Genomic DNA, 27,377 nt, shown 5'->3' with positions numbered 1-27,377 from the left:
GCTATGCCCAGTTGTTAACAACGGTCCAACATAACTCCAGAGATAACATAGTTGGAGTAAATGTTTTTTTCTTTTTTTAATATGCCGTAATATTGGTTTGAACTAATCACTCTTCACTGTCCATTATTCATGTTTTCACTTCATCACTTAAAGACCTAAGATTTATCTTTCGATTCAGATTTTATTGTTTTTTTGGTAATTAATTGTTTGTCCCTACAACACACACACACCGATATGTCATTCAAGATTAACTTCTGTTCAGTTCAGTCATCCTGACACTGATGACAACTTTTGACTAATCGGCGTACTTGTGTTTCTTCGTGTCTTCATTTTATTGTTTCCTACTCAAGACTATGAATTGTTTTTCTGTCATTGATCCATTGCTCTAAAAGTTTGTAACTGTTCATCAGAACGAAGGCTAAGTCTGATAAACCAATATCACTCAATTGAAGTCTAACACCCGTCTTACTATACCGTCGCGTTAAGAATGGTAAAGATTAACTTTCATCAGTTGAATGACTGAGCAAAACTTCAGTCTCTACCTCATGAATTATCAAACTTCCAAAACTGAAACAATCTAATAGTGTTTACGTCCAGGCAACTATCACAAAAGTACTCTACAGTTACTCAAGAGCAACTAACTAACTGAATATTTCCATATCTGAGTTGCATTGTAGTCACATTTAATTTCCTTTTCGATGCGGCTACAACTCTCTTCCATGGTAAATGTTATCTTTGACTGAATTACTTTCTTGGATTTTACCTTCATTCATATGATTTTGAATTTATTCTATAGATGTTTGATAAAGAATCTATGATAATCCTTTCCTTTTATCTCCCCTTTTTGTATGCTATTCTCAGTATTTGAATAACATAGTTGTCAATCAAAATATTACCAGTGTAGATGTTATTGTCAATAGTTGCTGTCACTGTCAAGATGACTCACTTCCCTACTTTAAGTTTCCACAATGTTTGTTAATTGGGGTTTTCTGTCCTTGGGGCGTTACACATGCCACCCGGACGATGAAGTGGGTACATGACTTCCCACTTCAACGTCCCTAGCCAGGTCAGATCCTTGTTTTTATTTTTGCACACACACATTCACACAAACACATATACAAGATTAAATTGTTACATCATTTGGTACAATTATATGAACTTAAGGTCCATAGCTTATAAAAATTCATCATTATTGTTCATTTTCTTTTCGACGCATCACCACACTGACGCTGCATCTGCACCAGACCATGCGAGCTGCAAACATGGCACAGTTCGAAGCCAGTTTCTTCTTCTCCTCCACCATGGCAAGGCTGCCATAGCATCGGATTGTATAAGGCAGCAAGTACGATCCAATTACTTGTGCTCGTCTGGTGACCTTCGTTGTCCAGTGGCTGCTCTACTGATAGACTGCACTAATAACTCAGTACAATCTGCCGTAAGACAATCCGCATCACCACTGTTGTTTAGTCTGTAACAATTAGCTCACTTTTCTCTTATGTAGATACATGATACTACATGTTCATTGTTTTCATCATGGCACATTGTTTCTGCACTTAATTGACCATGTTTACATCCTGTCTGACTAATCTCTTGTCACTTCACACGTGTACTTTCGGTCTGTTAACCAGTACAGCTTTTTAGACACTGTCACTATTTTATTAGTAATGTTCTGTCATTGAAATGTTTTTCATCCTTTTTAAGTTTATTGGTTTATCTGTTTATATTGTTTTTCCTTTACTCGTCTCTTATCTCATTTTTCTCAAAATAAGTGATTTTTTTCCTTTTAAATCAATTTCCTTATTCCGGAATGACCATGACAAGATGTTTCAGTGTGCTTGCGTACTTTATATTAAGTTGATGCCTCATTTATTGCATAACATGATGAGGCACATTAGTTAAATAATAACAAACAAACATTAATAATTAACTTAAAATAGACACATACTTAACTACTTAATAACTTATAACAAAAGCCATCATCTTTCTTGATGGCTTACTAAAAAAAACTTAATGAAACATGCTGCTGTTACTTATTAAACTTTCAATGAAACTCGTCATCAACTTTGATGACTTAAAATTTAACTTATGCATTACGATTAATTGTCCACTAATTCTACATAGAAAAGTTCATAAACATTGTTCACGTCTTCTTGCTTCCCATCTTATCCTACTTTATATATGCAAATAATTAAATTCTTAATCAGTTAAAATATTTCTTTAATTCTATATGAGGATATACCCCTTTTATCTTTTTGTTATTTTCATCTTCCAGAAGGTGGTATTTTAATAATCCGGTATGGTCCTTTATATAAGCTACACCATTTTCTATTTAATTTCTTTCTCTTCAAAGATTTGGGATGATTCTTTAATAACGTACAATCAACAGCTTTATAGCTAATTCCTAAACCTAGCTTCTTATCGAATTGACTTTTTCGAAAATTATCTTTATGTTGTAATTATAAATGTACTTTATGTATAACCTCATCATGATCCTTTGTCTTATTATGTAAACATGGTAACTTACCAAGTCACTCATTACTATGTTGCTTATTAAATAAAATATCATTAGGTGAAAAACCGGTTGACATATGTGGTAATTCATTATACATTTGTCCAAATTCTCCAAGTAATTGTATCCATCCATGATGTTGATTACACACATACATTCTTATGAATCTGTTCACAGGTTCCCTGATGGATTACAGCAGACAATGAATACATGAGGAATTCCCCATGTCTTCATTGTTTTGCGCCACACTTTACCTCAAAAATACAATGCATTATCAGAAATTAGCATTGCAGGTTTCCCCATCGTAACTAAATATTCATGTATGATCCTTCTTAACTTAGGTTTCACATTAGTTGATTGTAATGCATACAATTTTACATATTTTGTGAAAAAATACATCGCAAATACATATTTAAAATTTCCTTTTGCTACTGGAAATGGCCCGCATGTATCACATGATACGATGCTGAGAGATTTCCTAGGTATTATTGGATGCAACACATCTTTAACACAATAATTGACCAGCTTTGCCTTTTGAATATCCTACACCTCTTGAGTATTTCTTGAGCTCTTTTCAGTAAATTTGGATAGAAACATAGTTGTTGTAATTTCAGTACACACTTATGAGCTCCGAAATGTCCCCATCTCACATGTGTAAACCACAATACAGAATCAATACACCTTGAGGGAATGCATATCTTCCACTCATCCTTCTCAGTTTTATGATAAAACAATACGCCTTGCAATTGGTAATGACTATTAACTTTATCAGTCATTCCTATTCTTAAATCACTTATTATTTTTCTCCATTTACCATCTACTTTCTGCATTTGCCCTATTCACGAACACACTTCATTAACCTCTGTCCTATATGGAAGTGTTCCTAATATCATCACCTTAAAATCCATTACTCACTCTTCTTCAACCTCATTGATCTTGGTAGTTGGTAACCTTGACAATGCATCAGCGACAACATTGTCTCTCCCTTTGACATGCTTGTCCGTTACATCGTATTCGAGTAATAATAAGGCCCAATGCATAAGTTGGCCATGTAACATTCTACTCGTCATTAAGAACGTCACTGTTTTATGGTCACAATATATCACTGTCCATTTACCATATACAAAATATCGGAACTTTTTTAGTGCCCATGTAATTGCTAACACTTCCAGCTCAGTAGTACCATATGAGCATTCACAGCCTGATAAGGTTTGACTAGCAAAGGCAACAATTTTTATAGTTTCTACTTTATTCTCATCATACATTTGGAATAATGTAGCACCTAGTCCTGTTTGTGTTGCATCTGTTGCTATGAAAAAACCTTTATCCATCTGTGGATGATGCAACAATGGAGCATTTATTAAAGCATTGCGAATCTTGTCAAAGGCTTTACTACAAGATTCTGTCCACTGTCCTGATACATTTTCCCCCAACAATTACAACAGACAGTCTTTTTTTAATAACTGCTGAGATACAAACTTTTTGAAGGAAGATGCCAGACCTAAAAATAACTTTAGTTGTTTCTTATTTTGCGGGTACGGACAATTTCTTATTGGATCCAACTCCTTCAGAAGTTACAATATGACCCAAGAATTTAATTTGATTTCTTCCAAATTTAGATTTTTCTAAATTAATCGTGATTCCATATTCTAGGAATTTCTCAAATACACGATTCATTAGCTCAATATGTTCTTCCCAGGTCTCTGTGGCGATCAGTAAGTCATCAACTTATACAGTGACATGCTCTAGTAACTCCGGACCGAGTACTGTATCTAAAGCAGTTATAAAAACACCACCACTAATGTTCAGTCCAAACGGCATTACTTTAAATTGGTAACTACGTCCTAGGTAAATGAACGCCATATACGTTCTTGATTCCTTAGATATTTTAGTTTCCCAATATGAGCTTTGGAGGTTAAGGGAGTTCAAGAACTTACCCCATGAAATTTCTGTAATAGTTCTTCTAAATTCTGCAGGCGAGCCTCACAGGCTTAATAATCTTATTAATATCACGGACATCTAAGACTAACCGAATGTCAACATTTGGCTTAGTCAATGCCAATAATGGGCTTGAGTATTCGAACATGGAAGTCTCAATCATTCCCCAGTCTGTCATCTTTTTGATTTCTTTAGTTACAGCTTCTCTTTTTGACCATGGGACTGAATACATCGTTTTACAAAAAGTCGGATGAGGGTATGTTTCGATACAATATTCAGAGTCCTTAATTACACCTGGTTTTTTTTATTAAATACAGGCAAACATAATTGCAAGACTTCTCTCAATTCAGTTTGTTGTTGGGGCGATAAATATCCCAATTCTCGTTCTTTTTCAGTGATGCTCGATATATTGGTCTCAGCATCAGTTTCCCTAACACAATCATTATTCTTGAAATGGAAAGCATTTACAGGAAGACAATTAATGGTTAGATTCTGGCAATACTTTCCTAAAATAATCATCTTTGTCAACAAAGTTACATTTAATAGTTTGCCTTTAACTATAAAAGTACACACACCTTCGTTATCACCAATCACTGCACCATAATCATATAAAAAATCCATACCCCAAATACACGGCGTTGACATTCTAGACATTATCAAGAATGTGCATTCTATGACTACTCCATGTAGTTCCACTGTCACCTGTATCTGCTTAATTATGTGTTGCCCTTTCACGCTAAACACCCCTGACACTGTGCAGCCTGTTACTGGTAAGGTGAGTATTTTTTGTTGCTGCCTAACCATATTCAAGCAACCCATTGTCATCACACTAACCGTTGCCTCTGTATCTATCGGTACATTAACCGGTAAATTATTAATCTTTACTACTACAATCGCTTGCAAAGTATTTCATTCCTTGGTTCTTTCATGAGATCTTCCCAAACATCCGGTTCCATATTATATTCAAGAATATTTACTGATTCGCGAGTTTGCCTCTCTCCTCAATACCAGCCACCCGAGGAAGGCCTAAAATGACTGGTACTAATTTGATGGTCCGTCATTCAAGTACCTCGGCTGTTCATGTACCTCTACTAAATGAATTTCATTTCCTGCTGGTGGATATGTATTATCCACAACTACATTTGTCCCATCTGTCAACCCGTCTGTCAACAGTATGGGTCCGGTAGATCCAGGAGACGTACCTGTAGTATTAGTGTTTGTCAAACCTACATCATTCGTCTGATATGTTCCCCAATTTGATTTATTCGGTGGCTCCATAGGAGTGAAATTATTCCTATGGCCATCGTTGCAACATGGATTGTTTGACAACTGCTGTCCCCCAAACTCTCTTTTCCTATTTGTATTTACAACGTTCATCTGTCAAAAACCTCCTGCTCCTGGCATTTGGTTATTATTTCCTACAAAATTACCTTTAGAGTATTTGTAATTCATCTTCCAATTTTGATTATTCTTTTGTGTGCGATCTACATGACCACTACTGTTCTTAGAATTATTGTTACTTCGGTTAAAGTCTGGAGAATGACTATTACTTTGATTACTATTATTCCATTGATTTCTACACAGATTATTCCTAGAATAATAATTACTATTCTTATGCAGCCATTGTCTCACATCTTCCATCAGATTTAATCAATTACTGACAGAAATCATTCTTACTTCACTATTGGGTACATGTATAAGTTTCTCTCTGATATTAAAAGGTAATCTACCTTTTAATATATCAATAACCTCCCTACTTGAAACTGCTTCAGTCCAATAACATGTCTTGTTGAAATAATGACCAAAATATTGTCTCAATGTTTCTTTCTTTGAATTGTAAAATTGAGGCTGATAAACTTCTTCACGTAATCTCTCTTGTCTTCTTATTGACCAATATTTTGCTAAAAATAGTTTTTCAGATTCGGAACATGTACTGCAGGTTTCGGTTATCTCAACAGCCCACAATGCTGCTTGTCCTACAATTTTTGATACTATGAGTTGTAGTTTGTCATACTCTGTCCAACTACGTGGAAATATCCTTTTAAAAGAATTAAGAAATACTTTGGGATTAATGTTGCCCCTTAAGATTCCATACTTGCTATTGAATGGAGCTGGGTTGAATACTTCACATCTGAGCCTCTCTTGTACGGCCTCAGTCCAATACCTATCCAGAAATGCTCTTTCAAACTGTTAATAATAGTGGCAACCTTCTGTCATGTCTGTAGCCCATAGCAGAATCTCACCCTGTGTGTATCCAACAACAAATCTAATTTTTTGGGCTTCAGTCGATGCCTAAGTAATGCCTCATCTGCAAGTAATGTTGACAAACACGCTGCGCTGTCAGTGACAAGCATGTTTATGTTCGTTTTTGGGGTAGCGCATGGTAACTGCACTTGCTCAACAGGTGCAACTGCCGGCAAGCGTTGGCACATTGTGCAACCTTTGCTATTTTCCTTCGACTGGCTAACCCCATATTGTGAGTAACTAGCAAACGTATCTAACTTCTGTAAAAGCATAGGTTTGTTATCTGTCACGTGTTGTTCTGAAATGTCATTAGTTCTGGCAACACTGCCTCATAACCTTTCCTATGCTTCCCTTAAACCTAAGTCTATTTTAGCTAGAAATTGACTTTCTTTCTCTTTTAGAGCTTCTTCTACAGTATCTACATAAATTTTGCATTCTGACACTGCCTTTTCAGCAAGGGTGCTGCCCTTATCCAGCATCCTGGCTTCAGCTTTTTCTGTTAGTTCCTTTACATCTGCACGTAATGTATCTCTCTGTTTTTTGGCAAATTCTGACTCTAAATTTAACTGATCTGCTCATAGACTGAACTTGTGTATTTCTGTAGGTAGGTTTTTGCATACATCTCTCAGCTTGCTTACTGCATTCATCACATTTTTACCAATGCATCCGCTTTGGATTGCGTCTCCTACTTCACTAAGGCTCTGCAGCTCACCTGCAAATTGTTCCTGTTTACAATCTACGAATGTTACCTTTTTCGTTAACGTATTTATATTTGCAGGACGTGTCAGTAATTATTTCTTGTTTTAGTTGTTTACTGAGCCCTGTGAACTTGCCGGATAATTCATCAGATAATTCAGTTCATTTAGTTTTGCTCACCTCACTGAACTGTTGACTAATACTATTCTTGAAATCATTAAATGCCTGATTTTGCTGTGCAAACTGTTGTCCTATATTTTCCTGATATCTTGTGAACTGCTGTGTGGTTCAAAAATGGTTCAAATGGCTCTGAGCACTATGGGACTTAACATCTGTGGTCATCAGTCCCCTAGAACTTAGAACTACTTAAACCTAACTAACCTAAGGACATCACACACATCCATGCCCGAGGCAGGATTCGAACCTGCGACCGTAGCAGTCGCACGGTTCCAGACTGAGCGACTAGAACCGCTGGACCACCACGGCCGGCGCAACTGCTGTGTGAACTGTGTTATTAGTTGCATGAGTTGTGTCAAATTGTGGGTGTCATTAGTATTTCCATTGCTTTTTTCGAACTATTTCCTGCTCTTACATTCGCAACATAGTGAGCAAATAATCAGAGGAAGTTTTGCTGCCATGCACTTCAGTTTCACTATTTGAAAAAAATGTTTTGTCATGCACTTCAGTTTCACTATTTGAAAAAATGTTTTGCGGTGAGAACTGAGAAATTGTCTCAGCGAGCATCATAAAAGTGACATCATGATTAGTTATATCACCAGTGTCATCAATTTTTAATAGTGGGATGCCAACGTGATTGTTTTGGTAGCCATCGGCCAGTTCACGAGTTGGCCTGTTACTTTCAACTGTTGCCAAGCTCGGATTTCCGTCATCTTGGGGTATTGCATTTTGTAATGAGTATTGAACAATGGCCATTTCCTTTGACTCCATTGTGAACAGTGCTAACAGAATTATGAAAAGAAAAAAAAATTGAACATGAAATTTTGCTTGTATCAGTACTTTTCAGTTAAATCAGAGTTTGTATCAGTACTTTTCAGTTAAAGCAGATTTATATTCATATTCATTAATGAACCTTATTATTCTCTGATACAGTCTTGCAGAATCTGAATGAATTATTTTGCACTTTAATGTTGACTTTACACAAATTTTTGTCCTTGCCATAGAAATGCACTTTCCATAAATTATATTAATTGAAAGGAAAAGAGATTATTTACTGCGAGAGAGATGGCGCCAAGTGCGGCCCTATAAGCATACCTTTACCATTGAAATCAGCATTACCAGCGCGTCTCATTTGTAGGCAGTATTTAATTTTAATTTGCTCCTTCAGGTTGTTAATAGTTCCAGTCTCACAGACATGTAACAAATGCAACAAAAGCCTCATTAGTTTCTTGTAATGGTAAAATGAATCATTTATCTCAAAAACTTTTTATCTCAACAATTGAAAGGTTTGTTCATATTGCGCTCGGCACCATCCTTTGAACGGTCGCCATTGAATAGTTGCTGAGGGGAACAGAAGAATAGGGGGTGTGCATAAAATGTAATATATAATGTAAACTGATTATAAATTGCTGCTTAAATAATTATTAAACAGAGAAATTCTGAAAGAATAATTGAAAGAAATTGGAAAGTACTTTTATCTTGAGTGAACTTTAGCTAGCATTAACTCTTTCGCTGCGGCATTGGTGCAGGCATGCACCTCTCCAGTGCGGCCCGGCAACGTGCAAGTGCGAGCCAGTAACATTCTGAAACAGCAGATACTGCTCAGAGCCGTCGCTCCTAAGCACACTTGAGCTACAGGCTGGCGTCAAGACATTGTAAGATCTCTAGGATCATGTTCTATACTGACTTAATGATGACACCTTAGATGTATTGCTTCAAATAAGCTACGACTGTATTGTGGTCATGTTTTAAAGTCTGTTTGCTGTCTGACACCTATAGGGGTCACAGGCGTCATTCAATTGTTCGTGATTTGTTGATAATGTAACAAAAAATACAATTCAAACAAGCAACAAATCCACTGCATTCAGGAAAAATTTTGATTCTAAAACGCAGACACTAAAGAAGGAAAAAAAGGAAAAAGGAAACTGGATTCATTTGAAATTATATTTACTTCAAATGTGCATTTTTAAGATTGACTCTGATAGAGGTCGTCAATTTAGTAGCATGTTTGCTCCTGGTATGAGAGAATTAGCCATCTACATTTATCATAGACACCCAAGGGACACCCGGATGTGTAGAAATTAGTAACCAAAACACACCCTACATGGGGGCTTCTCTCGTGTCCCCCATTACTTCAATTGCAGTGCTATTAAGACAAATTTAGCACAACAAATTCTTTCGCAAAAAACTCAAGTGAACGCTTTGCAACGCAATAAGAAAGAAGTTGACTTAACACAAAAGAAAACCTCATCTTCTGAGTAATCCTGAAAAAATGTTCTAACCTTACATGTCATAAAAAGAATCCATGCAATGTCAAAAAAAAAAAAAAAAAGTGGTCTTTGATAATCGGAATTTCCCCGATATTATCGAGTTTTTGCTACTTATGGGAAATTATACAGCAGTTCAACCAGTATCCAGGTTTCTCTCGGCAGGTTGTACACTCGTATGGTGTATCAGTGCACTTGCCGTGTTCTGCGCACTTCTTACACCGCTTTCTCATAACTTGCTTCTTCCCTGGAGTAGTTTCTCGCTTTTGCACAACGTGTGTTTGTTTGTGATGTTTCTTGCTCACATTTCATGGAACGTCCATTGGTGGAGGGAAGCCTTTTATAATGTTCATTCTGTAATCGTCCAACGTCATTTCATTTCCTGAGTATTCATTGTACAGATATAGAGAATTGAAAACTAGCATGTCAATGACATGAAAGAATAGTTTTTTCAGCCAGCGGATAGTCTTTTGTTCACATAAATAATACGATAACATCTGATCTTGTTTATCAGTCCCAGACATACACGAATTGTACCTAATAATAGGCAAAGGTTTCGTGACTATTTGCTGGTGCGCATTCGTCACTTGCTCCATAACATTTAGATGTTCTGTGGAAACGTAGGAAACCTCAAGTCGATCCTTCCATTTTCCAATCATAACTCCACTAGAATACTGTGCAAATGTCTCTCCTCTCCCAAGTCTTGCTGATACAATGTCTTCGGGGGTGTATTTCCTGTTTGATTTCAAAGTATCTGTGGAAGTGTTTTTTGGTTCTACAGAGTTGTAGCTAAATGAAAACTGTTACAACTGTCCAAGAAAATGTGATGACCAACATGCAGCTTTTCTACTGTCAAATGCAAACGACCTTTTCAGCACGACCTTTTCCCCCCTATCTCCACTACTTCCCGTGTACACAGCGCACTTATTTACGAAACTGTCTGGAATTTTGTGCATGTACATCTTAATGCCATATTTATTACGTTTGCTTTTTATGTGTTGTCTAAATGACAAGTTTTCCCTCCAAACAATCATTGAGTCATCTATTGATTAATCTCTTCCTGGGTAATACACTTGAGACATTCTCGTGTTAAAATAATCCAATATAGGTCGTATCTCATATAAATGATCATCTGGTTTTGGGTTTCCTGGAAGTGGATTTTTTGCAAAATGCAGACAGCGTAATATGATCAAATACCGGTCTCTGCTTATACTCATCGCTATTCCTCTACTCTAAAACAGCGGTTCTTTCTTCCAGTAGTCTTGTAATCGCGGATATTTAACGTTACCCATATGTAACGAAACACCCAGGAAAACTAGTAATTCGCCTATACTTAGGGGTTTCCATTTACAGGTCCTAGATCCCTCTTTTGTATTTTCGCTCAGCAATATGTTGATTGTCTTATCATTCGTTTCGTCAACTACAAGTTGCATCAATTCGTCTGTGACCAATAATCTGAAGAAATCCATAGGAGAATTGCCAGCAGCATGAATTTGCAAAACTTCTTCCTTCGTAAATGGGTGATACTGCATATTATGTGGTTCTTTATGCCAGGACTCACCTGGATTATCTCCTTGTGATGGGGTGGGCTCTTTTTCGTCATCGATTTCCACACAATCGTGATCCGTATTGCCAGATTTGGAACTGTTACAAAACAGATTCGAAACCTGTGCCTCCATGCTATCATCACTCTGCAATTCTTCTGCAGCCTCTAAATGCCAATCTCCGTGGTATGCCTCGTCCTCACTACACAGAAAATCTTTGTCATCTAGTACACTAAGCAACTGTTCCTCTGTCAATTTAATACTCTTCCTGCTCCTTTTCACATTGGAAGGTCCAGGTCTTGGTTCATTAGCCACCATTACGAACAATATATGTTCAATAACTGACCACACAAAACAAAAGCTTGCACACTTTGATGATGCTAGCTTAGACACTGCAACTAGACTGAGTAATCCGACAGCGAGCGCAGACGCTTATAAGCGTCAGCCGCACTGGCTCATGGCTTGTTGTGACGCTTATAAGCATCAGCCGCAGTGAAAGTGTTAATATCAGCAGACCTTCAATACATTCGTAAATTTATGTACATCCTATTCTTGTTACCGCTATTGTGCATAGAGATTGGTATGACAATACTGGTTCCGGATGACCCCTCCTCTGCTCATGCAAATTCTTCTTGTTAGCTTCGATCCTCTTGATGCAGGATTCTCGGCGCTTTACAGAATAAGGAACAGGATATGACTGGACGAATAAACTTTGCTATCCTGACAACTTTCAATAGCCATTTTTGATGTTCTGATGGAATACACATTTTTTAACAATATTAACTCTGCCCGTTGTCACTTATTGAAACAAACTGGTGAATATATAAAAATTCATCATCTACATCTACATCTACATGATTACTCTGCAATTCACATTTAAATGCTTGGCAGAGGGTTCATCAAACCACAATCATACTATCTTTCTACCATTCCACTTCCGAACAGTGCGCGGGAAAAACGAACACCTAAAGCTTTCTGTTCAAGCTCTGATTTCTCTTATTTTATTTTGATGATCATTCCTACCTATGTAGGTTGGGCTCAACAAAATATTTTTGCATTCGGAAGAGAAAGTTGGTGACTGAAATTTCGTAAATAGATCTCGCCACGACGAAAAACATCTTTGCTTTAATGACTTCCATCCCAACTCGCGTATCATATCTACCACACTCTCTCCCCTATTATGTGATAATACGAAACGAGCTGCCCTTTCTTGCACCCTTTTGATGTCATCCGTCAATCCCACCTGGTAAGGATCCCACACGGTGCAGCAATATTCTAACAGAGGACAAACGAGTGTAGTGTAAGCTGTCTCTTTAGTGGACTTGTTGCATCTTCTAAGTGTCCTGCCAATGAAACGCAACCTTTGGCTCGCCTTCCCCACAATATTATCTATGTGGTCTTTACAACTGAAGTTGTTCGTAATTTTAACACCCGGGTACTTAGTTGAATTGACAGCCTTGAGAATTGTACTATTTATCGAGTAATCGAATTCCAATGGATTTCTTTTGGAACTCATGTGGATCACCTCACACTTTTCATTATTTAGTGTCAACTGCCACCTGCCACACCATACAGCAATCTTTTCTAAATCACTTTGCAACTGATACTGGTCTTCGGATGACCTTACTAGACGGTAAATTACAGCATCATCTGCAAACAACCTAAGAGAACTGCTCAGATTGTCACCCATGTCATTTATATAGATCAGGAACAGCAGAGGTCTCAGGACGCTTCCCTGGGGAACACCTGATATCACTTCAGATTTACTCGATGATTTGCCGTCTATTACTACGAACTGCAACCTTCCTGACAGGAAATCACGAATCCAGTCGCACAACTGAAATGATACCCCATAGACCCGCAGCTTGATTAGAAGTTGCTTGTGAGGAACGATGTCAAAAGCTTTCCAGAAATCTAGAAATACGGAATCAACTTGAGATCCCCTGTCGGTAGTGGCCATTACTTCGTGTGAATAAAGAGCTAGCTGCATTGCACAAGAACGATGTTTTCTGAAACCATGCTGATTGTGTATCGATAGATCGTTCCCTTCGAGGTGATTCATAATGTTTGAATACAGTATATGCTCCAAAACCCTACTGCAAACCGACGTCAATGATATAGGTCTGTAGTTCGATGGATTACTCCTACTACCCTTCTTAAACACTGGTGCGACCTGCACAATTTTCCAATCTGTAGGTACAGATCTATTGATGAGTGATCGGTTGTATATGGTTACTAAGTAGGGAGCTATTGTATCAGCGCAATCTGAAAGGAACCTAATCGGTATACAATCTGGACCTGAAGACTTGCCCGTATCAAGCGATTTGAGTTGCTTCGCAACTCCTAAGGTATCTACTTCTAAGAAACTCATGCTAGCAGCTGTTCATGTTTCAAATTCTGGAATATTCCATTCGTCTTCCCTGGTGAAAGAATTTCGGAAAAATGCGTTCAATAAATCCGCTTTAGCGGCACAGTTGTCGGTAACAGTACCATCGGCACTGCGCAGCGAAGGTATTGACTGTCTTGCCGCTTGTGTACTTTACATACGACCAGAATTTCTTTGGATTTTCTACCAAATTTCGAGACAATTTTTCGTTGTGGAACCTATTAAAGGCATCTCGCATTGAAATCCATGCCAAATTTCACGCGTCTGCAAATTTTAGCCAATCTTCAGGATTTCGCGTTCTTCTGAACTTCGCATGCTTTTTCCATTGCCTCTGCAACAGCGTTCGGACCTGTTTTGTGTACCATGGGGGAGCAGTTCCATCTCTTACCAATTTATGAGGTATGAATCTCTTAATTGCTGTTGCTACCATATCTTTGAATTTGAGCCACATCTCGTCTACATTTGCATTAGTCAGTTCGGAAGGCTTGTCTCTTAGGAAGGCTTCTAGTGACACTTTATCCGCTTTTTTAAATAAAATTATTTTGCATTTGTTTCTGGTGGATTTGGAAGAAATGGTATTGAGCCTAGCTACAACGACCTTGTGATCACGAAGCCCTGTATCAGTCATGATGCTCTCTATTAACTCTGGATTATTTGTGGCTAAGAGGTCAAGTGTGTTTTCGCAACTATTTACAATTCGCGTGGGTTCATGAACTAACTGCTCGAAATAATTTTCAGAGAAAGCATTTAGGACAATCTCGGAAGATGTTTTCTGCCTACCACCGGTTTTGACCAAGTATTTTTGCCAACATATTGAGGGAAGGTAGAAGTCCCCACCAACTATAACCATATGAGTGGGGTATTTATTTGTTACGAGACTCAAATTTTCTCTGAACTGTTCAGCAACTATATCATTGGAGTCTGGGGGTCAGTAGAAGGAGCCAATTATTAACTTAGTTTGGCTGTTAAGTATAACCTCCACCCATACCAATTCGCACGGAGTATCTACTTCGTCTTCACTGCAAGATAAACCACTACTGGCAGACAAAAACACTCCACCACCAGTTGAAGAGCGTATCTCAACTTGTTTTGTTTCTATGCCCACATTATCTGTAACTTACCAAACGAAAGCATTGGTATGTTGGTAGAAACAATAACAAACACAAACACACACACAAATTTCGAGCTTTCGCAACCCAAGGTTGCTTCATCAGGGAAAAGGGAAGGAGAGGGAAAGACAAAAGGATGTGGGTTTTAAGGGATAGGATAAGGGTCATTCCAATCCCAGGAGCAGAAAGACTTAGGGGGGAAAAGGACAGGTATACACTTGCGCACACACACACATATCCATCCGCACATATACAGACACAAGCAGACATACGTAAAGGCAAAAAGTTTGGGCAGAGATGTCAGTCGAGGCGGAAGTACAAAGGCAAAGATGTTGTTGAATGACAGGTGAGGTATGAGTGACGGCAACTTGAAATTAGTGGAGGTTGAGGCCTGGTGGGTAACGGGAAGAGAGGATATATAGAAGGGCAATTTCCCATCTCCGGAGTTCTGATAGGTAGGTGTTGGTGGGAAGTATCCAAATAACCTGGACGGTGTAACACTGTGCCAAGATGTGCTGGCCATGTACCAAGGCATGTTTAGCCACAGGGTGATCCTCATTACCAACAAAGACTGTCTGCCTGTGTCCGTTCATGCGAATGGACAGTTTGTTGCTGGTCATTCCCACATAGAAAGCTTCACAGTGTAGGCAGGTCAGTTGGTAATTCACATGGGTGCTTTCACACGTGGCTCTGCCTTTGATAGTGTACACCTTCCGGGTTACAGGACTGGAGTAGGTGGTGGTGGGAGGGTGCATGGGACAGGTTTTACACCGGGGGCAGTTACAAGGGTAGGAGCCAGAGGTTAGGGAAGGTGGTTTGGGGATTTCATAGGGATGAACCAAGAGGTTACGAAGGTTAGGTGGACGGCGGAAAGACACTCTTGGTGGAGTGGGGAGGATTTCATGAAGGATGGATCTCATTTCAGGGCAGGATTTGAGAAAGTCTTATCCCTGCTGGAGAGTCACATTCAGAGTCTGATCCAGTTCCGGAAAGTATCCTGTTTGACAGGGCAAATCCTTCAAATAACTTAGATTCTGAATGAAAGTGCACTATGAATATGACTCAGTGAGCTCTTTGCTTCAAAACCACATGATTTCTACAGTCGCAAAATTGTAAAATTACTCCAGCATTGGCAGACTATTGTAATTAGTTAAGGAGAATATAATATTGATGACTAAAAAAATGGTTCAAATGGCTCTGAGCTCTATGGGACTTAACAGCGGAGGTCATCAGTCCACTAGAACTTAGAACTACTATTGACGTTAATGATATGGGCGTGTAATTAAGTGGATTACTCCTACTACCTTGTTTCTTGAATATTGGAGTGACCTGTGCAACTTTCTGGTCTTTGGGTATGGATCTTTCGTCAAGCGAACGGTTGTATATGATTGTTAAGTATGGAGCTAATACATCAGCATACTCCAAAAGGAACCTAATTGGTATACAAGCAGGACCAGAAGACTTGCTTTTATTTAGTGATTTAAGTTGCTTCACTACTCTGAGGATATTTACTTCTAAGTTCCACATGTTGGCAGCTGTTCTCGATTCAAATTCTGGAATATTTACTTTGCCTTCTTTTGTGAAGTCATTTCGAAAGGCTGTGTTTAGTAACTCTGCTTTGGCAGCACTGTCTTTGACAGTATCTCCATTGCTATTATACAGAGAAGGCATTGATTGTTTCTTGCCGCTAGCATACTTCACATCTGACCAGAATCTCTTTGGATTTTCTGCCAGTTTTTGAGACAAAGTTTCGTTGTGGAAATTGTTACAAGCATCTTGCAGTGAAGTCCACGCTGAATTTCGAGCTTCTGTAAAAGATCGCCAATCTTGGGGATTTTGCGTCTGCTTAAATTTGGCATGTTTGTTTCATTGTTTCTACAACAGTATTCTAATCCGTTTTTTGAACCAAGGAAGATCAGTTCCATCATTTGTTAATTTATTTGGAATAAATGCCTCAATTATTGCCAATACTATTTCTTTGAATTCAAGCCACATCTGGTCTACACTTATTTATTAATTTGTAATGAATGGAGATTGTCTCCCAGGAAAGCTCCAAGTGAATTTTTATCTGCTTTTTTGAATAGGTATATTTTTTGTTTATTTTTGGAGGATTTGGGGATTACAATATTCAATCTCACTACGACATCCCTGTGCTCACTAATCCCTGTATAGGTTTTGATACTCATTATTAACTCAGGATTATTTGTTGCTAAGAGGTCAAGTGGGTTTTCACAACTGTTTAATATTTGCATGGGCTCATGAATTAACTGTTTCAGATGATATTTTATGCGTGCCTCCAGAATTAAACATATATTTTCACCAACATATCAAGGGTAAAATAAAGTCACCACCAACTATAATCGATGAGTCGGGTACATGTTTGAAATCAAACTCAAGTTTTCTTTGAACTTTTCAGCAACTCATCTGAATTGGGAGGTCATTGGAGTTGTAGTCCTAAGTTCAAATTGTTCACCCATTAAGATAGATGAGCCTTACAAAGCACTTCACTTGCAACAGTTTCCCCTAGCTGTAATGCTGTCCCTCTAAGTTCGACAACACAGTGTGTAAGGCCAGTTTTTGCGTCTAACCCTAGGATCATACAGTAACCTTCACTTACATGAGGCACAGCTACTACACGTCACTTAAAATTGTTTACCCCAACACGAAAATTCAATATTGCTGAACCCAAAGATGCCACCATTACTGCCTCCATGCAAATTATCATGCAATCGGTTCATTTGCCTCTAACCTACAAGCTCCACACTTGTCAGTGACACATTTGCCCTATGTCCAACATCTCACAATTCCCACTATATGACATTTTGCCTCTGCATCTGTATTTGTAGCATCAAAATTTCCTGAGAACACTGCTTGACAGATTAGTGGTTCTCTTTCATGTTTAACAGTTGTATGTTTCCAGTCTTAACTGCTAATTACAGACCATCCGAGAAAGACCTCTACCTACTGGTGAGTCATGCTGATGGAGCCATGATGAATGACAACGGATTCTTTTTAGTAATGAGTTCTGGTTTTATGTTGTTAGTGACAACTAATGTGTCGTGTGTGATAGCAATAAGAGAGTGCCAAGACAAACATTTTAATATTGGATGTCATAAGCAAAAGCAAGGAGTGGGGAGAGGAGAGTATTCTGGTGCCATGCTTTGTGTCCAGTTTCACAGGATGCACATTCACCATAGGTTTTTTAATCATACTTTTACATCCCAATTTATTAGGTACTGCAAACCAGACCTCTTTCATTTCTGCTCTGCATCAACAGGAAATGCTTATTCACATTGCAGCTACTTCCATATTTTACCTTGCAGTACTAAACAGTGTGCCATACTGTGCCATCATGAGATGCACTCCTGATCAAAACTGTATGGGACATCATTGAGCCTGCTGTTAGTGCCCAACCTGCCTGCAAAGCAGAAGGAACTGTGCATAAAAATCTTAGCTGCATGGGATGTATTGCGGAACACCATTTGGAACCTTAGCAATTCCACTGTGTAACTTTTGCCTGTAAACTGTACTTTAAAGTCGCGTTTACAGGATGAAGAACAAGTTCAGTGTGGGGGAAAAAAATCATTTTTAATTTTCAGCTCCATCTGTTGGATGTATCTTCAACTACATTTTGGAAGAAATTATAAGATTTGAAAGGCGTACAAAAATCTTCCAAAAAGTGTAGCTGTGCAAGTTTTGCATCCAGTAACTGTTTAACTGATTTTCCTGTAGTTCAGTAGAACCAGTATTGCAGCTTTAAAAATTTGGAGGAAGTATTGTTTTAAAGCTAGAGACTTCAAGCTTTCTTTAAACCAATTAATATTTCCACACTTGTCTCCTCGTGAGAGTTGCACAACACATCTGATACATATCGTGTCTGTAAATAAAAAAGTCTAATGCTGTAGTCAATTATGTTTCTCATTGTCGTTGGATACTACAATATTGCTACACTACTTTCACTAAGTTCAGTTCTCCTTTTTCATAGCTAAAGTGAAAATTTTACTAAACCTGTATTTTCCCAGAATAGTGTATCATAATTTCACAGATTATGCTTATTTCATTTTAGTTTCATTGTTTTAGCTATCCCTAAGAGTTATTAAAACAAATAATATGCTCACAAATGGTTTTCTGTGGGTCTGGGGGTGATTTTTGTCTCTCCAGTAATCACCTAACCTCTGTTTCAGCAATTTTCTATATTTGACCAGTGCTAGTGTGCCCTAATCCTAGCATTAGGAGCCCACCTTTTGTTTGTTTAGTTCTAATTTCATCCATAATTAAGTATTCTGGAGCTACTTTTATGATCCTTCATTGACATAGAGACTTCAGTTTTACTGCTTCCTTTAATAAAGCAACTACAAGCATTGATACCTTTTGTAAACAGATCTGACCTAGATGTAAGATCTGTTCTATGCATCCTCCCACCACCTACTCCACTCTGGTCACAAGCCAGCAACTATAGGATGGCCACGATGATTGGGTTTGTGGATCTTAGGAAGAAGGTAAAAGGTGGGGGTGCGTGGTTAGGGTGGGGTGAGAAGTTGTATGGATTGAGGTGTTAGTAGTCCTTGTTATGGAACTCAGGTTTTAAGGAGGGACTGCAGGTCAGTTTGAATCACAGGGATGGGATCTTAATGGTAGACGCTGTATATAGAAGTGTCAGACAGCGGTTGTAGACCTTCATTAACATACTCCTGTTGGTCAAATGTCACAGTAGTAGGTCCTTTGCCTGCTGGGAGGATAATGATGGAGTCATCAGCTTTTAGGGAATGTAGAGCCTGGAGTTCTGCAGTGCCATTTATCTATCTTTTATCCATCCTCTGCTTATCTTTTTTTGCCACTCCTGGGATTTCTAACACTCCAAACTATGCTCTCTTGCCATAATGAATCTCATCACATATTACATCCATTCTTTTTGAAAACATGCTTTTGCACTATCAAAACTAAGGTCCCACATTGTGTTTCTTGAAACCTGCTTGTCTCTTGGACTTACTCCATAAGGCCTAACATGGAAAATACCTGTTCCTGGATGTAATCTTACTCTACACCAAGTTCTTTTTCAGCAATCTCTTGCTCTTACCTGGCCAATCTATGACCTACATCACTCATCAGCCAATTTCCACTTCACCAGACTTCTCTCCTTCTACAAAATCCTGCAGTTAGCTGCACCTCATGTTACCTTCAATGGTATTATACACCAAGCCAACTTAAAACTGCAACAACATGCCAGACTTTACCTCAAAAAGCTATCCTGACCTTCTACTAAGCTACCTGAACAGTAGTGTTTCTTTTCCTGTCCCTCTACAGCTCCCTAAACACCCACATCATCAACCACCTCTCCTCTCCTACAAACTGAGCTTGGCCAACTTCCTTAACATTCCACAGCCTTCACCACTGCCTTCCAGACCAAGAAACCAAGAATAACTCATAATCACAAGTACCAGTAACAACAGTACAGCATCTTCAGCCTCTCGTCTAAAGTACTCTCCCCTCCTGAATTATCTGTATTATCCAAGAGTCTCACTTTCAGACTTAAACCTGCATTTGATCATGCTGCTTTGGTGATGGACCTACTTTCCTTCACATATAACGGCAACTGGAAATATCACTTTGCAATCCAATCCCAAAACCTTCCAAACGGCAAACCTGACATTGAACCACCCTGCCTTGAACAGTTCTGATCATGATCCCAACTTGATCTACCACTACTACCTCAGAAACATCCCTTACAAGCCTTCCAAGAATTCCTCACACCCAGCATTGCTTCACAACCCTTCGTCAGGTCCCTACAACATGACTCTGGCGTATCCTCTTCATAACTCCATGGTCTATGTTCCCTTATTATTTTAATCTGGCACATGAAGTTAAGTAACACTCCCAAAAAATACTTTTATCTTAATCTTTCAGAAAATTAATATTAAAATTTCTACAAACTAACATTAGGTTGCTTTTGTTTGTTAGGTGGCATAGTATGACCCACAGTTTTCTAACAATATTTGAAAGCATCCCAGTAAGGATTTATTTATGAACTGTAATAATTATAAATGACTTTTCCTGTAGCAGCAATTCAAAATTACAGACTTCCAATTGTTGATCTAAACAGAAAATACTGCTTTCACTTGATTTAAATTTGATTTTAATTTTTTCATACACGACAGCTCCTCATTTGTCCATATTTTCCCTACAGAAACGGACTGTTAATACATAATCCTTAATGTTTAACATAAGGATCCTTTTTATTTATGTGGTTCTCAAACAGACATAATACATCAACTTCCATTTGATATTCTTGATCATGTAAACAGATTAGAATGTATTTAACTTTGCTTTTTAGTTCTCTAACATTCTGGTGCATAATGTTAAGCTCATCTTTTGTGTGTGATGCTTCATTTATGTAGATTTCTTTGAAAGCAGCGTGTCTGAATGAGGTATTTAGCCTAAAAATGGCTTATCTCTCATTCCTGCAATTCTCAGAATTTCTGTTGCTGTACTCCCTCCCCCTCCTTTACATTTTTAGCTACCAGTTCAACTGATCTATCTTGGCTCTCTTGTTAAGATAGAGGCAATGTACTGTGTATCCCCACATCCCAATAACAGCAGCTGGCACAGCACCAATATTAGTACCAGTCAGCGTTGACAGCAACCTAGTTGATTCCTGGTAAACTCACCTCATGGCTTTACTCATCTAGGGTTGATGTATGGAACCAGAAGCTGTTCCTTATTCATCTAGCTTTCGTGTAAGGAACTAGAGGCTGTTCAGAAGAAACTGACAGTAGATAATGGCACAACACTTTAACAAAAAAAGTTTTATAGAGGAACAGAAATGGATATGAGGTTGTAATAAAAAAATAAAGAAAATGTAGGAGAAATATGAAACAGCAAATTAGAAATAAAACTGAAAGGTGGAAATAAAAGTAAGATTCAAGAATCAATCAGGAAGGTGGCCGAGCAGAAAAGGCTTTCAGTATGATGACCAAAGAATATTAGGGAATCGCTGGCCATAATTAAATTTAAGGAGATTGGACCTGTATAAGTTAAAACAACCAGAGATTGCTGAGAGTTTCGAAGGGAGCATAAAGCCATGACTAACTGAAATAGGCAGTTTATTTGTGTACTGTATAATTAGAATAGTGTTTGTGCTTGCTTGGGGTTTAGTATTTGCTTATGCCTGTGTGCATATCTGCATTTGAGACTTCTACCTGAGTAGGAATAATAACTGAAATTGCAGTTTCAATAAATAAAAAATTTAATTATTTTTGAGAGCCATTAATGGAAATGACCACATGTAATAATTACACAGACACACACACACACACACACACACACACACACACACACACACACACACACACACACACATTGCTGGAAGGACAAAGTTTATTGTCAGATGGGCACATGATTTAGGCATTGTAAACACTTTGTTTAAGAATGATGAAGCAAGGTTGTATGCAGACAAGTGGCATGGACACACCAGAATGTTTCAAATAGATTATATAATGGGTAAGGTGGAGATTTGGAAAACAGGTTTTGAACTGTTAAACTTTTCCAGGAGTATATGAGCACTCATCTATAATTCATTAATTGATACAGCTGAAAAAGCTGCAAGAATGTGAAATTTAAGGAGATTAGACCTGTATAAGTTAAAACAACCAGAGATTGCTGAGAGTTTCGAAGGGAGCATAAAGCCATGACTAACTGAAATAAGCAGTTTTCTCTGTTGTCAGTCCAGTCACAAAACATGTGTGTGTGAAGAATGATTGTTAGTGTGCCTCCATGTGAGCTCAAATCTCTGGTTCTACCTTCATGGTCTTTTGTAAGATGGTGCTGGAGGAACCACTATTTTGGCTGACTCTTTGAGGACTGTATGCCATCTCAGTTTTAACAGTCAACCACACCGTGATGCACAGCAGCTTCTTGGGCCTCTGCTACTGGAGTTATATGATTATCCCTGTGACTGTTTCATACTCACTAGACAAACCTGTGATAAATGATCTGCTCTTATTTGAATTTTCTCTATCAATCCTATCTGGTTAAGATGCCAGACTGATGAGCAATACTCAAATAATGACCAAGTGAGGGTTTTGTATACTAACTCCTTTGTGGGTGGATTACACTTTATGAGGATTCTATCAATGAATTGTAGTCTGACACCTTCATTTTCTAAGATTAATTTCATATGTTTATTTCACTTTGAATCACATTGTAGCATATTCCCAGATATTTAGTGTATGTGACTCCTTTCATTGATTGTTAGGCACTCATGTAACCATACAATAAAGAGAACTACCATCTGTTTTTCTGCTCTGTGTTATAATTGTTTATGTTAAAGGTCAGTTGCCAATTTCTGCACTAGGTGCTGATCCGTTGTAGGTCTTCCTGCATCTTGCTACAATTTTATAGCAATGCGACTTCTCTAAATAAAACAGCATCAACCATGAACAGCCTCATAGAGCTGTCAATGTTATCCATTAGGTCATTCATATGTTTTCTGGATAGTAATAGTCCTATAACTCTCCCTTGCATACACACAAAATTACTATTACATCTGGAAATTTCTTTTCTCTGTTATGAATGACATTCTGTGTAGTATTTGCTAGAAACTCTTCTGCTCAGTCACAAACCTGGTATGGTATCTTGTGTACATATATGTTGTTCAGTAGGCAATGGTGTGGAAGTACATTTCACATCCTCCAGAAATCAAGGAACACAGCATCTTTAGTATCCCATTGGGGTAATGCACAATACAAGAAGAGAAACGTGCCTAGGTAGCAACAACAAGTAGAACTAAGGGAGTGTATGTTCAAGTGTCTGTATGGTTGTGTACGGGTGTGTGTAGCTGTTTTCTGTTACATGTTTCTGTGCTCCATGCATCAATCTGATAAACGTTAGTGGTTTCCTTTCCATTATTTTATGTGTTGTTCCTAGTTTTGAAATTGATTTGTTAAGTAATTTGTAGTTTTATATTACCCAAGCTGGTTGTAGAGTTCTGAGCAATCTTGTGTGTTGCCATTTCTTTAATTTCTTTTTCAATTCAGGTTTAAATAAATAAATCATGTCTCTTCCTCTGTCAGTATGTTTGTTAAGAACTCTTCACCACCCATTTTAAAATGGCACAACAGATTGGAAGTGTTGTTTCCCTTGTTCTTTATTCTAGTTGATTAACATTTAGAATATAATGTACACAAGCTTTTAAGAACTTTTTTATCAATAATTGTAATAACACTGATTTCAGCAATAATAAGATTGTGGCTTATTTTGGCAACTGTTACAGATTAGTGCAAATGATGTTATTAATGCATTGGTGGAGTCACAGGCTATCGATTTCAATAACCAATGTTGTCTGGACTTTAGCTCCCACATAGTGGCATGTGAAGCCTTAAAATGTGCTGGCATACACTATGACATCTTCCAAAACATTTCTCAATCTATTATGAATGAAAATCAGCCTTTAACTTTGAAGATTCAGGAATTACTTAATTGCCCGCATCTCGTGGTCGTGCGGTAGCGTTCTCGCTTCCCACGCCCAGGTTCCCGGGTTCGATTCCCGGCGGGGTCAGGGATTTTCTCTGCCTCGTGATGGCTGGGTGTTGTGTGATGTCCTTAGGTTAGTTAGGTTTAAGTAGTTCTAAGTTCTAGGGGACTTATGACCACAGCAGTTGAGTCCCATAGTGCTCAGAGCCAATTACTTAATTGCCAGTTTTCTAAAATGCACACTAATGTCAGACTTTTTTAACGTATGTGTTGCCACCTGTTGATGGAACAAGTCTTGAGTAGATGAGGATAATAAAGAATAGCAATATGTGTCCACTATGAGTAAAAAGTATGATTACAGCAGGGGGCAGGGAGAGAATGATGGCCTTGGGATTTGGGGGGGGGGGGGGGGACTTATGAAGAAATGAAATAAAGTTAAGTGTAGGATCAGGAGACTAGAAAGCAGTCTGGGAGTAGAGTGGAGAAGGGGATGCTGTTTCTACTGAATGCACTTACTGCATGTGAATTTAATTGCAGGTAGATAACGCAAAAAGAGATGAAAAGCTGAAGACTTCGGATATCGCAAAAACTGCACAGAGATCACAGCCAGCATCTAGTAAGAAAACTCCAACATGGGAAAGAACAAAAATACCTGAAAAGTTTGGTGGACCAGATGCAATGGCGGTAAGTTAAATTTTCGTGCTGTAGGCATAAAACATAATGAAACAAATATTTTCTTAGTCCCTTATTGCTGCCTCACAGTTTAATTTATAGGCATTATCTATTACTTCTGAAAGTATGCACTACAGTGGAGGTAAGAGACTCCAGAGCCTAAATAGATCAGCAACATAGTTAAGAACCTGTCCTCCAAAATCCACCCCTTCCTTGTTCCCACTCCTGTTTTACATATGCCTCTGATCCCCCCACTTACCCATACAACAGCATTGCCCTTTCCCCTTCTCTCCTATTTCATTTTCCCATCAAGCACATCCTCCATAGGTTGCACCCAACAGTCCACCATTCAGCCATATCACATCCCTGCGAACTCTCATAGGCAACACTACAGCACTTTCTCCCAACCTTATCCAGCTTTCTCTCCCCATCCTCACCCCACACCTCTTCTGTACCTCCGTTATCCATCCCAGCTGAGATTGCTGCTCACCACCTTTGGGTCTCAGCACCTCATCAGATGGCTTGGTCTGCTGTTAAACGTGCCTGTCCACCACTGTCTCTATGTAGTGAGTAGCAGTATATCCCAATTCGTTCTTCTAATCAGTAACATGTTGTTGTTGTTGTTGTTGTTGTGGTCTTCAGTCCTGAGACTGGTTTGATGCAGCTCTCCATGCTACCGTATCCTGTGCAAGCTTCTTCATCTCCCAGTACTTACTGCAACCCACATCCTTCTGAATCTGCTTAGTGTATTCATCTCTTGGTCTCCTTCTACGATTTTTACCCTCCACGCTGCCCTCCAATGCTAAATTTGTGATCCCTTGATGCCTCAGAACTTGTCCTACCAACCGGTCCCTTCTTGTTGTCAGGTTGTGCCACAAACTCCTCTTCTCCCCAATTCTATTCAATACCTCCTCATTAGTTATGTGATCTACTCATCTAATCTTCAGCATTCTTCTGTAGCACCACATGTCAAAAGCTTCTATTCTCTTCTTGTCCAAACTATTTATCGTCCATGTTTCACTTCCATACATGGCTACACTCCATACAAATACTTTCAGAAACGACTTCCTGACACTTAAATCTATACTCGATGTTAACAAATTTCTCTTCTTCAGAAATGCTTTCCTTGCCATTGCCAGTCTACATTTTATATCTTCTCTACTTCGACCATCATCAGTTATTTTGCTCCCCAAATAGCAAAACTCCTTTACTACTTTAAGTGTCTCATTTCCTAATCTAATTCCCTCAGCATCACCTGACTTAATTCGACTACATTCGATTATCCTCGTTTTGCTTTTGTTGATGTTCATCTTATATCCTCCTTTCAAGACACTGTCCATTCTGTTCAACTGCTCTTCCAGGTCCTTTGCTGTCTCTGATAGAATTACAATGTCATCGGTGAACCTCAAGGTTTTTATTTCTCCTCCATGGATTTTAATACCTACTCCTAATTTTTCTTTTGTTTCCTTTACTGCTTGCTCAATATACAGATTGAATAACATGGGGGAGAGGCTACAACCCTGTCTCACTCCTTTCCCAACCACTGCTTCCCTTTCATGCCCCTCGACTATTATAACTGCCATCTGGTTTCTGTACAAATAGTAAATAGCCTTTCGCTCCCTGTATTTTACCCCTGCCACCTTTAGAATTTGAAAGACAGTATTCCAATCAACATTGTCAAAAGCTTTCTCTAAGTCTACAAATGCTAGAAACGTAGGTTTGCCTTTCCTTAATCTTTCTTCTAAAATAAGTCGTATGGTCAGTATTGCCTCACGTGTTCCAACATTTCTACGGAATCCAAACTGATCTTTCCCGAGGTCGGCTTCTACCAGTTTTTCCATTCGTCTGTAAAGAATTCGCGATAGTATTTTGCAGCCGTGACTTATTAAACTGATAGTTCGGTAATTTTCACATCTGTCAACACCTGCTTTCTTTGGGATTGGAATTATTATATTCTTCTTGAAGTCTGAGGGTATTTCGCCTGTCTCATACATCTTGCTCACAGATGGTAGAGTTTTGTCAGGACTGGTTCTCCCAAGGCTGTCAGTAGTTCTAATAGAATGTTGTCTACTCCCGGGGCCTTGTTTCGACTTAGGTCTTTCAGTGCTCTGTCAAACTCTTCACGCAGTATTGTATCTCCCATTTCCTCTTCCTCTACATCCTCTTCCATTTCCATAATATTGTCCTCAAGTACATCGCCCTTGTATAGACCCTCTATATACTCCTTCCACCTTTCTGCTTTCCCTTCTTTGCTTAGAACTTGGTTTCCATCTGAGCTCTTGATATTCATACAAGTGGTTCCCTTTCCTCCAAAGGTCTCTTTAATTTTCCTGTAGGCAGTATCTACCTTACCCCTAGTGAGATAAG

At 38.5% G+C, this 27,377-nt stretch overlaps 1 protein-coding gene across 1 annotated transcript in view; it reads left to right on the top strand.

The window, feature by feature from the left end:
- The window catches only part of LOC126176571 (ankyrin repeat domain-containing protein 26-like), a 169,858-nt gene extending 144,668 nt beyond the window's left edge, over window positions 1-25,190 (top strand). The window contains exons 12-13 of the mRNA XM_049923732.1: window positions 24,876-25,022; window positions 25,113-25,190. Of these exons, the coding sequence (XP_049779689.1) occupies window positions 24,876-25,022; window positions 25,113-25,190 (225 nt within the window). The remainder of the gene's footprint in view (window positions 1-24,875; window positions 25,023-25,112) is intronic.
- The last annotated feature ends 2,187 nt before the right edge of the window (window positions 25,191-27,377 follow it).

Source organism: Schistocerca cancellata, chromosome 3, assembly GCF_023864275.1.
Source record: "Schistocerca cancellata isolate TAMUIC-IGC-003103 chromosome 3, iqSchCanc2.1, whole genome shotgun sequence".
NCBI classification, from domain to species: domain Eukaryota; kingdom Metazoa; phylum Arthropoda; class Insecta; order Orthoptera; family Acrididae; genus Schistocerca; species Schistocerca cancellata.
The sequence above is the reverse complement of the archived record's forward strand: the minus strand, read 5'-3'. Positions and strand labels throughout refer to the sequence as shown.